General features: G+C 34.5%; 1 protein-coding gene across 10 annotated transcripts in view; it reads left to right on the top strand.

The window, feature by feature from the left end:
* DGKB (diacylglycerol kinase beta) overlaps positions 1-12,739 on the top strand; it is a 382,225-nt gene that overhangs the window by 159,875 nt on the left and 209,611 nt on the right. For 7 of the 10 annotated variants that reach the window (XM_040076701.2, XM_040076658.2, XM_040076666.2 and 4 more), the window contains 3 exons: positions 1,422-1,454; positions 5,172-5,288; positions 9,854-9,927. In XM_040076701.2, coding sequence (XP_039932635.1) covers positions 1,422-1,454; positions 5,172-5,288; positions 9,854-9,927 — 224 coding nt within the window. The remainder of the gene's footprint in view (positions 1-1,421; positions 1,455-5,171; positions 5,289-9,853; positions 9,928-12,739) is intronic. The other 3 variants (XM_040076712.2, XM_040076720.2, XM_040076728.2) reach the window with 1 other exon arrangement.

Raw genomic sequence — 12,739 nt, forward strand, 5'->3', positions numbered from 1 at the left:
ATAATCTTGTCCACAGGATGACTTCTGGGGATTTAGAGCTGGGTATTGTGCTACAGCTCTATGAGTTTTCAAGACAGCATGATGTGGTGTTCTAATATAGGCTCTTTTGATTAGCATGTACGCAGAGATGGAAACGTGGAGAATTTATAAAGTAAATTTTCAAAATATTTTAGGTCATGTGAATCCTAGTTACTTGGATGTGATATCTAATAGATACTACAGATAGATTGCTCACCATGGTTTTGGCATAGTGGTGATGTGGGGTTTTTTTTCCGTTTTCAGGATTTTTGAATCATTAATTCTCTTTGGTTATTGTATAATTATGGACAGAAAGTTGATGGAATGGGGGTTTTGTAAGCAGGGTCTTGAATGCCACATAGCTTTACAAAATTACGGTCTAGGAGTAACTAGTACTAATACCTAATTAGTACCTAGTACTAATACCTACTTTCATCGGATCTTCTGTGATGTTTTGGAGTTCTAGAATAAGATTTTTTTAAATAACTATTTTAGTTTATGCATAATAACATAAAAATAGACTTCTCTCATTATGCAACCTCATGCCCAAATAGGGTATATGTTTCATCCGAAAATATGTAATAAAAGAAGTAATGATCATACAGGAGTAATCTCAAGTTTTAAGCTGTCACCTGGCAAACCGTGTAAAAGTATTGAGCATTTATTAATGACATTTTAATCCTACATAATCTGTAAGTAAATTGTTGTTTCATGTTATGAAATACATTGATTTAAATAATCCTGTGTGGGAAATAATCCAGAAAAAATATATTTGCAACTATTGATTAAAAGGCAAGGTGAGAAAAAGCAGTTGTTGCTCTATTTGCCCTGGGTTCTGTGTCAGCAGTTAAATTATAGAGGCAGCTCTTTAGTTAGCCTTTAGTAACTATTCTTCTGTTTTTATCCTAAAAGCTATGGTAAGAGTACAGTATTTCTAAATGTTAGTGTTTTGTGTAAAGAAAAGGGTTCTACCTCTATAAAGAAAGAATATAAGCAGTTTTTGAGGATGAATTATGTATAGCTTGTTAATTGTAGCAGAAGGCTTTTTAAACAAGATTCCTTGATTTGGATTAGAATTCAAAGACTTGAAATATAAAATCAAAATAGCTCTCTAGGTATCAAGTATCTCTTTTTGCTATTCAAAAGAATGAAGTCCTCAGGTTTTTAAATATTTTTAAAATGGCGTTAAAATGATCCCACACATACTTTCCAGAGTGTAAATTATGTAATATGACAGCCAAAACATCGGGAAACTCCGCTTGTGCAAAAGTGTAACAAAGTACCATGCAAGCTGTTGTTAAGTATGACTGCTGCAAGGTAATGTTCCTTGTGAACACCCTGCCCGTGCCCTTTGCCATCCCAGCTGTTTGGTGCTGCAGCCTAACATTCTCTCTTTCCAACAGACGCTTCCCACTTTAGGAGGTTTGCTCCCTGAGGTGCGTAGCGGGAGGCATCCATGAACGCTCGAGTACTAACGGTTCATGATATTGTACATTCTTTCTGCTATGAAGTGCATTTTGGGGCTGAACCAAAAATCTAGAGATGATATTCTGGGTTGTTATTTGGAAAGTCCTGTCTTATTTGTCAATTGTTTTCTGATTTGGAATGTGGAATAGATGCAGTTGAGTAGTTCTCACCTGGTAGTGGTCTCTCTGGAGCAGTCCTGAATGGTAGAAGCTCCAGCTAATGAATATTGACTTCAATGTGGAAATTCAAGGGGGAAAATAAGACAAGAGAAGTGCAAAAAGGGGTAGAAAAAATTTTGTTGTGGTAAGTACAATTTTGGAAGGTATGTGCGCTTGCACGTACCGAAAGAACAAAAAGCTTCATTCTTTGAGCCATCAAAATGTACAATAGCATCTGAATTGCTGTGTTCAGTATCTCTGTCAACCTCATGCATGTTCACTAAATGAAATGGTTCACAGATACATTGATCATTTATTATGCTTTATTTAGCAAGATATTAAAAATAGCACGACTGTTATAGAAATATTTCTTAAACTGAAAGATGATTTTTTGCATTTTATAAAACCATTTTTCAAATGCGTGTATAATTTTTCTTAACATTATTAGAATTTTTAGGCTGTTATCCATTTTTATCTTCATCTGTTTTTGTCTACTTTAAAAATTAAATTGCTTATTTCTTGACACTCTCTGATATCCTAGTAATGTTTTGGTTCCCACAACAAAGATACTATAGGTCAGGCACAACTGATATTTCATATATAAAAGAAAGGGTCTGCACAAGAATATTAAAAAAAAAAAAAAAAAGTGATAAATCTTTTTGTGTTCCATTAACAGATTTTTTCATTAGAATTATGATACAATTCATTACATCCTGTCATACAAACTAAGTCAAATCCTCACTAGTGTGACACGTACCTAAAAATTATAGGATATAAAACTCTAGGTAATCTAGAGTTGTCAGCTTCTTCAGAAATGTTTTAGAGAGCACTATTGATAGACATGGTGACATGTATTGTGGTATCATACTCATAAGATGGGTGATATTAAATACTTTATTTGTAATTTCTTCAAAAATCATCAGTGAAGAAAGCAGAGTTTCAATGTTAATGAGGTCAGGTATGTATCCTTAATCATATCATTAACACTTTAGACAATTCTGTATCGTGAATATTCTTTTTCCTTTATGTTACCTGAGATATATGACCTAATCTTGTATTGTCTTTGTGAATCAAGCAATGGTTTTGCTTATGGGATGGGAAATACAAACTGGAGAAGGAATGATAATGCAGTAGTCATAGGACTAAGGACAATGGAGTGTATTCACTGCTATTTGTATCATGCTGCCATTTGTATCACCCCAATATCCAAAACTTTGATCAGGGCAATTGTTACTGCATTTTACTCGAGCCATTACTAAAAGCGAGTTTGGGCATGAGTCTCAGCAGTGTATAAATACTTTTCCTCTAAATAGTAGCATGATATATGCAAGAAGATTTTTAGTGCCACACTCTGTAAGTAGGCCTCTTTTGAACATTTTTTTTAACCTCTCTTAATGCACAAACTCAGTGTGCTGAGTCTGTTACTTTCTGCTAAATTTTTCTTTGAATTATCACATGTGTCCTTTAGCTTGAGGTTTCGCTAGACCTTTTAAAATTTGCTCTTCATCTCTGATTTTTGCTAGAAATCACAATTTTTACCAGCTTTTTCTCTGCAATCTGATTTGATTTTTGAAGAGGTTGCAGTATTCATGACCCAGATTTGGCCACAGTGTAAAATCCTATCTAACAGGGTATGCTTTCTTTTTATAAAATGTAGTGACTTTTAAGGATAATTATTGACAAGGTTGTTTAAAACCTCAAAGCATCTTCTTAAATTTGTAATGAATGTGAAGCTTCCTTCATATGGAAGTATTGCACTTGCTGTCCTTGAGACAAGCCAATCCATTGACAAAATGTGTTAGTTCAGAGATTTTATTCTTTTTGGGTGCCTCATTCTAGTTCTACTTTCTGAAAAAATCTTCCCATAAGTAAGTGCAGAGCTGGTGATTTCTTAGTTAGTGATATATACAGTGTTTTTGTTTCTGAGTTTAAGGATGAGGTGAATAGCTCTAATTGCTTCTACTCTTTTCTCTTTAAAGTAATGATACTGCAGTCTAGAGTCTTGGACCTCATCTTGCACCAGCCAAGTTACTCAAAGCATCCAGAAGCTCTTTTAACTAACCTCTTAGGAATCTCTCTGCCTACAGACAGTTGTGTAAACTCCTCTGGTGGTATTTTTTTTTTTTTCCCATTGTGGGGTTTTTTATGCTTTTTTTGTTTCTTTCTTTCTTTCTTTCTTTTTTTTTTTTTTTTTTTTCTTTCCCCAGTGGCATAGGTTTGTCCTTCCTTTTATATGAAATATAATCAGATTGTCACAGTTTCCCCAAGCACTTGGCTATCCGAAGCAGCCTAGGATGACCTGGACCACTCTTTGCATCAGATCTAGACTGACTCTGTCAGTCTCAGTTAAAGAAACTGAAGATGGTATAGAAACAGTCAGGGTCCACATTTGTGTTAGAAGGCACTTTATTAAGATTGGGAGTTATTCCCTTCCTGTCAGAATCTGTGTCAGTGCTTCTAACCACTAAAAACTGCTCCTGAAGGAGTTTCATGGATTAATTGCTACTACGATCCCTAAGGCTAATTTATAGGTGGTAGCAGAGAGATGGGTTTGGCCTGGTGTGGAATGTAAATGGTAACATTTAATGAACTTGTTACTGAATGCAGTTGCAAGGGATGCAACAAGTCCTTCATGCTCCTTTTCTAGTGCAGCGGCTTTGTGCCAGCCCATTCCCTTGACTAGATTAAAGCCTCCTTGCACTTGTGAAGTGAGGAAAGTGGCTGGGGTGCAGTTGGGATTGGAGGCACTGATTCTGTTTGATAAATATCTGCTGTCTTAATTTATTATGCATTTTTTTGACAACCTAAAAGGACATGCTGGCTGCAGTTTATAAATAGAATTAATGTGATACAGAGAGTGAGAGTACTTTTTTCCATGCAGAGTTCTCTGAAATGGCCTGATAGCAGTTGAAAATACGATTGCAGTGATATAATTCTGAGTTTTTCTCTTTCAAATAACCATCTCATTGTGCTGTGTATCAGATGTAGATACACTTAGAATCTGATATAGATTCTGCTTTCCTTCTGATACAAAATACATCTTTTATAAAAAGCTACTCAGCTAATTGATTATGGTACATTTTGACCAGGCATATTTTGCCAAAGTACTCTGAAACATCCAACCTTTACTAGCAGTCAGGATGAAATTTTGAAAAATTACTGCTCTCTTATCAATATGCTTATTAAACAATCAAGTATATTGTATGATTGGCTTTCAAGTTTCAGAATGGCATCCTGGTAATGTCAGATTATCTTTTCACATCATTGCATTAATTTGTGTTGTGACTGCACACTTTTCATCCATCTATTGCCTAGTCATTATGGAATGTCCAGGCACATTGATAGATGTTATGTGAAGTGGCCAGACATTGTGTATTAACTTTACTGAGATCTCATTTTCATTAAAGCAGAGTCTGACATTACTTGCTAGTCAAAAAGACAACTTTGTGGAGGTACAGTATCAGTTACAGTTGTGTAGCATTATATAATGTGTTAAAATATTCCCTTTTCTGCTTTTCTCTTTTCAAGGAAAGACAATCAACAGTGAAAAAAGAAAAAAGCTGCCCCCAGCAAATGAACAAACTAGGAGAACGGAACAAAATGCAAAGAGCAAATTCTGTCACTGTAGACGGACAAGGCCTTCAGGTGTGATTATTGTTACTTTAATATTAAGCAGATAATTTTAAATATGAAGTGTGAGGTATGTTTAAAGTGAAATATGCATTCACTCTTCTAATATTTCACTTTTACATATTAAAAAGGCAATAGGTAAATTATTCTATTGGTTCAGGAATCCTGCGATACAATCTGCTTCTTGTGTGATTGTTAGGATTTCCTAAGATGTTAAGGGGGAGGGAGGAGTAGCTCTAAAACACTACTGTCATGGGGTGGAGCTGAACTAGTTTATTTTGGTGTCTGTCTGTCGTGCAATGTTATGTAAATTTACATTATTGATCTAAATCTGTCCTGATAATGTTACCTGTTCACATTTGGACTTGTTAATTAATGGATGGGGTAGACTTCAAGGGTGTTATGTGTCCAGGTATTTCGAAGTAGGATATTTGGTATATCAACACTAACAGTGGTGAGAAACAACATGTTTTCATTACTAGCAATATCTATAATAAAAATGAAAGTTTTCCTGCTTGAAAGAAAAGGTCATGTGTGTGATGAGCTAATGTTATTTAGGGGTGGTGACTTCAAAGCATGCCTGAACTGCTGACTTCTTTCCCTTGAGATATGAGTAGTTTTGAGTGAAATCAATGTCCATATGAAGGATGCTGCTGCTTTATTTCCTCAGGAGTTAAATTATCATCATGCTAACAATGTGATAATCATATAATATAGATAGTTGTCTGTTCTCTCTGTCTTTTGATATGTTGCAATTGGGCTTCAGTAAAAAGATTTCATTGCCATATATCAACTACCTTATACTTCATAATTATTTCATCTTGTTGTGTCAGGATAGGAAGGCTTATTGTATTGTTTTGCCTTTTAGGTTAGCCAAACATTCTTCTTATGACAACCCAAAGAAGGGGAAAAAATCCAAAAAAAACCTGAAAAACAAACCCTAAAACCTATCCAGTCACTTGGCTGCTCCCCTGATGGTATAGTCAGCTATTAGAGCAATCTATAGCCATTGCTTTCAGGAATCTCTCCCTGTACTTAGCATTTTCACAGGCTTCATTGCTATCCAGATCATCTATGACAAAACATGAAGCAAAAAATACTAGAGTCTTAATTGAAAGAAAACTTAAGTTTTGTCTAATCAGTCACAGTGTGATTAATAAGTTTGTGCTATAGGAAACTTTTGGGTGATATTCATGCAATTCCAGTGAGACTGAATATTCTAGATAGAAGAACATCTTGGATATCTCCTTTTGGTTGCAGCACCTTGTATCATTATGAGTTTTGTGTTTACTCCAAGCATTAGACTATTTATGCTCATAGTTTATTTTATATATATTATCATGTATATGATTTCTATTATTTATGTATGATAAAATACAGAAATATTATATAGATTATTAGATATATTATTTTCAGCGATTTTCTGTCTCTATTTCTCACCCACGATACCATGCCTAGGATGTAATACTTGGCCTACTCAAAACAGCAGCTTTTAACACCTTTGAGTCTTCAACATAAAACTTTAAATTATTGTTTGTTCTGCTTTCAGGTCATAAGATTTCCCCTAAGTTTTTTAGTGTGATCCAAATCTTGTGTTCTATCTTCTTCTTCCAAGACGAATCAAAGGCCTGAGTTTCATCCTTGCTTTTCTTTAGTACTGCTAGAGATCAAGAAAGAGAGAGTGGGGAGAAAGATGGTAGAATTATTATTGAATAGATTTGAGGTGTTTTTTGAAGTGCTTGATGTTCTGGAATGACACATTTGTAATGTAGTGTGCATGACACAGTACTGGTAATCATGGGGATAACATCAGAAATAATTCTGCAGTTATGGCCCTAATTTGCTGATTATACTGTGGTCTTTGTTCTTTCATGGATGGATTAAATTGGTTTTGAGTAGCAGGAATCCATCTTAGCATCAAATATTTAATTTTTGATTGGCATTAAAAATGATAACCTGTTGTGAATGTAATTATTGTGAAGGCTGAGTGGACCTTGAAGGCTACCCTACTGAAAGGATGGGATCAATGAGAATGTTAGGGCTTTTTTTCCTCACAGATTGTGTAATTTTTCAACTATTCTCACAAAGATATAAGATGCTATAAATATAACTGGTAATTAATGCTAGTATTTTGCCCAGAGATGATCTGGAAAAAACATTCTGTATCTGATAAAACTCTAATTCTCCCGTATCTGGCATGCTACTCTGTTTCTAATACTCTAATTCTGCTGGCATGGTCTCATTTTAACAAGATCTTTAGTAAGCAAGGGTTTTATTTCAGAAAACTTAATCAGTATGTTAATTGCATTTGTTTATGATTTAAGGTCCAAGGTAAAAAACCAAAGATCTTCAGACTACTGCTGTTAGACCTCTGTTTTCAATATGGGAGAAACTATATAAAAGTGCTCCATCACCTTTTTATTTTTTTTTCTTTTTACTTTAAGTGTCTTGTCCTATAATGTCATCAAGATTGCCTTTAAATCGTGCTAGATTAGGGCTTGAAAATGTTCACTAATTTAATCTAAATCTTTAGTTGCATTTCATTAAATAAAAATACAGTATGTTATCTGGGAAAGTAATTTGGAAAAGCTGTAAAAATGTAATTAAAATTTATTTTGGAACTGAATGGGATACAGACCTTTTTTTTTTTTTTTTTTTCTTTTTTTTTTTTTTTTTTTTTTTTTTTTGGGGGGTTGATCCTTCTACTTGAAATAATCTCATTGAGTCTTGAAATAAAGTATTTGAAATAGAAAAGTCCATCACTTAGCTTTGGTTGAGAAAAAGATCAAGCCCAAACCTTCCTTCCATCAGACAGAGTGAGCAGATAACTTAGTGGCAGTGGAGGTCTGCACGACTTAAAGACAATTAATCATGGTTAAGCACATTCATCTTGCTTCTTTCTAGCTAACCAGCATAATGATCAGGATTATTATTTCTAATTAGAGGAAGTAATAGATCATGTATAACCTTAGGATGAGTCCCATTAATTAACCTGCGTCCTAAGGGATTTCAGTAGGTATTCCATCTCTGTCACAATGAGCACCATTGGTTTACACTTAGTTCACAGGAATAAACACCGCGGGAATTGGCTAAATAACTAAAATTGATTAAAACAGTAGGTAAAAATTAAATATACGACAAACTTCACTGTATTCTGCAACTTGATGTATGTTTCAACATGCAGCACTTTACTGTGCCAAGTGATACTGTGTTGGTTTTATGCTAAGCTTAATACCTCTGAATTTGTGGACTTTTCCATTATTATTTGTATGTATGTATTGAAACAGATTTGATTGTGGTTTTCTTGTGAAATCATCAGTAGAGTTGACACACTAGTGCTTATCATTTCCTACTAAAAGAAAAGTGCTTTTAGATGCCTGTAGGATTATGTGCATGTATCTATAGTACACCTGTAAAAGTCCTTAGCTATGATATTTCTCAGGTTTTGCCTCAAAGTATACTTTATGAAATCTTCAGATTTTGTTATTTCAGGAATTATGGATAAGGATTTCGAGCAAGGGCTTTCAATGCATCATTTTAAAACACAGATGGTCCAGGCTTCATCTCTGAAGTTGTTGTCTTCATGACTTTGAATTCTTAATATGCTTTCAAACATACTGGAATTGATAATCAGTCTTAAAGTTATACTTCTAAATATGAATAGTCTAGCTTCATGGTTTAAAGAACTGTATTAGAGATCATCTGATGTAATTTTTTAAAGTTCAGGTCCTTGGAATAATTACAGGCAGCAAACAGACAGATCTCAGAGTATCTGAAAATACAGACTAACCAAATATTATTGTCAACATGTAAAACTTTCCATATACAAAAGATTTTTTTAAAAAATAATGGTAGAAGGCATTGTTTCCTTCCTTCTCTTCAACATTCTTTTCCTCAGATTTGCCTTTCTTCCTTGTGGTTTCTTGTCTACCTTCTTAAGTTTTTCAGCTTTCTCAGGTGTTTAAAGGAATTCCTTAATGTTATGGTTGCCACATTTTAAAGCGTGTGTGATTTCATGCTATATCAAATATTGTAGGTATTCTTTACCATAATTTAAAAAAAAAAATCTGTTAAGTTCATTGTTCCATACAGCTATAGTTGACCTTCAGAGTATATAATATAGTGTCATTTCTCACTCCAAAATACAGTTTCTTTTAAGATTTTTTCTTTTCCTTTTTTAAAGGAAATTATTGTCCGAATAATTAATGCATTATTTGCATTTAAAGTTTTCTTCTCTACTGATTGAGATATAACTATATATATACATATATATACACACACACACACACACAAATATATATCTATATATAGAGAGGTTATATATGTATATATCTCAATATTTCAGTGGCATTATTGGTTAAAATGGAAACACAGCTGTAAAACAGACAGCGTTAAAAGAGAAGTCACTTGCAATTTCTGGCAAATTAATGAAGTGAGGATTATTGCAAATTATGCTTCCAGCTGGATTACGTAGCATAACATAGAGTTTGCATTAAGCTTTTTGTTTTCTGTCTACTATAGGAAAAAAATGAATGCAACACACAGCATTAATGAGTGGCTGTGTTATTCCCTCCTTTTAGATCACTCCAGTTCCAGGCACTCATCCACTTTTAGTTTTTGTCAATCCTAAAAGTGGTGGGAAACAAGGAGAAAGGTAAGGGCTTTTTTCTTTTTCTTTTTTTCCTCTCTTTCTTGATTCTGGTCTGTGAAATGTTTAAAAATGATTTTTAAAAGTTTGTACATGAGGAAAAAATCCAAAATTTTATATTGTTATTCCTCACAGTTGAACATCCTGTATCCCTGTACCTATAAATTCTCCAGTTAAAAACAAGAGTAAATTATATAGAATAGTTTTGTTTCAAATAAAAATAATAAAGTACCTTTATTCAGTGTATGGGTTTATGTGATTTGCATGAAGGTATGAGTTGCCATATCTTGTACTAAAACTTTAAAGTGCTAGCAGTTTGAGTTTTTTTAATCTATGCAATGATTATACAGGCAAGCCAGTGGCCAGTAGTCTAAATTAGAAGCAGTATTCCATTTTCTAATGTATGATTTGCTTTTTAAAGTCCTAGTAGTAGAAGCTCTTAAACCTCTTCATAAGATTTCCTTCAACGAAACCTTTTGATTTCAGTAGATAGGAAACATTCTGAAGATCCAGTTGAATTATTAGAGTCCAATTGCACAAACCTAAAGATATATTAGTTTTACATATGTCAGTAATTACACTGATTTAAATTGAAAATGTTTGAGTTTATTAGTTTAAGTATTAATGCATCAGAAGCCTGATAAAGTAGAGGTAAGGAGCATTCTCTCCTACTCAGGCAGGAATGCTGAATTAGTTGCCTCCTAAAAAGACTTTTCAGAGCATTTTTTGGGATTCCAAATGCTAACATTATGGCCATTTTTGATCATCCCATAAATCCCTAAATTTTTAAAGCCTCGTTCACCATGTTAGTGCTCTAACTTCAAGTCTTGAAAAAGACTATGGTCTTTTGGCCTGGATCCGGCTGAAGGTGACACCTGTGGCTACTGGTGATATGGGTAATGAGAAGCAAAAAAGGAGGGATGCAGTGTGATTCTAAAGCCTGGAACCAAGGAAGTAAACTACACTGGATCAGCTTTCCCTGCCTCCTCCACCCTGCCTCCCTTAGATCACATCTTCCTATGCCCCTAAAAGTATACTGTCAAAGGGGACAAAATCCTGCAGAGTGGTTGTTGGGGTAATTCTTAGAGCTAAGGAGGATTAACCAAAACTGTATTTGAAGGTCTCTGAGAGAACTGATTATCATTTTAGAGCTGATGATGTAATCCCTGGACTGGTATACCTAGATATCAGCTAGGTGTGTCAAAGGCAGTCAATGATTTGAAAGATAAATTCTAAACAGTTTCAATAACATGCATTTGCAATTGTCACAGAACAGTGTGAGCCATCCTGACATGAGTTTTTGTGTTTTAGCCACAGTAGCAGTGTGAGGCAGCCCTGGTCTGCTGTGCAGTCAGGGGTCTTGTGGAAGGTAATCTGCAGTGGTGCTCAGCTTGACTTCTAGTACTCATATGAAGTGAGTAGATCAGAGATCCAGTCTGCAATTATGTAGGTGTAGGCAGGTTAGAGAGCTGCACTTACACAGTTAGTTATAGCCTAGAAACAATTTAATGAAATGCTGTTTCACAGCTTTCAGTTCCCAGCTCATAATTGGTCTCAAGTGTTACTATCTGAATGGGCTTAATGCATTAGGGATGTCACTTAATGTTAGATAATTCTCCAGGGTAAAAGCAAGTTTAAAATCTCATCCCCATCTCAAGCTCCTATTCCCCTTCATGTATTACAGTCTAACACTTCCCAGTTTATGTCAATGAAACTGTTTCTGAGGCCAAACAGATCACAGGAATTATCTGAATTTTAAAAATGGATGCCCTGTACACATTTCATTTACTAGTACCATTATCCACAAGTGTCATTACACAATTAAGTGTATAGCATGAGGGCAGGCACCAGCAGCTGAGTATAGTGAATTTTAAGAACCTCTAAAATTGGCTTTAATACCACACACACACAAAATGTTAAATTGCATACTAATGTGTCAAGGTCACACTCAATATTTCTGTTTTAAGAGAAGCACATCAAAAGGTCAACTGCGCAGTCATGTAAACATGTCTCAGGTCATTCACCATTAGGAGATAACATCTCACAGTTAGATCTAAAGTCAGATTCAAAAAGGTTAAAAAAATCCACATAGGGACTGCTTGTTGAGAAGAGGGTTACACTCAATTTTTTAAGTGTTAATGTTTCATATCAATGCTAGTAGCAAAATTATAAAAGAAGGATGTGAAGAGTGCATCTTAGTTTGAATATTCAATCTAAGTGATGAAAACATTCTCAGGAGAAATATTATTGAACTTTTTTCGTTTTCCTGGGTTTTATCTGGCTGCTTTAGAGTCAGTAACCAGAAAGAGACTCCCATATATTCCCTGCCCTCCAATTTTGTGGCAGTTTTATGTTGTGGAAAGTAAAATTACAGGACATTTCAAGACATAAATTACTTTGTAAAATGCATAATTATGGTGATTCACAGATTTCCTCACACTTGGACCCACAAGGATCATTGAGTCCAACGTTTAAGTAAATGGCATTAAAGTCAGGTTTTTTGATTATAGCAATTTTGTAATCTGGTCAGGTGCTGAGAGGGTGGGATTAGAGGATACACTGTAACAAAAGTAAGATTTCCCTTGCAGTGAGGGGAAAAAAAAAAAAAATCGCAAAACAAACCCACGACCTTCTAATTTTTGTAGATCAGAATTTCATTATCTTGATTCATTCAGATTAAGAAAATGTTCTACTAAAAACTATTCCTCAGTCTTTACTTGGGATTCTCTGTACTTGAGAGGTCACGATGAAGGAAACTAAGATTTCTAATTGACTTTCATTGAACACAGAAAGATTATTTCAGGTTGTCAAGACTCCA

This window comes from Hirundo rustica, chromosome 1, assembly GCF_015227805.2.
Source record: "Hirundo rustica isolate bHirRus1 chromosome 1, bHirRus1.pri.v3, whole genome shotgun sequence".
NCBI classification, from domain to species: domain Eukaryota; kingdom Metazoa; phylum Chordata; class Aves; order Passeriformes; family Hirundinidae; genus Hirundo; species Hirundo rustica.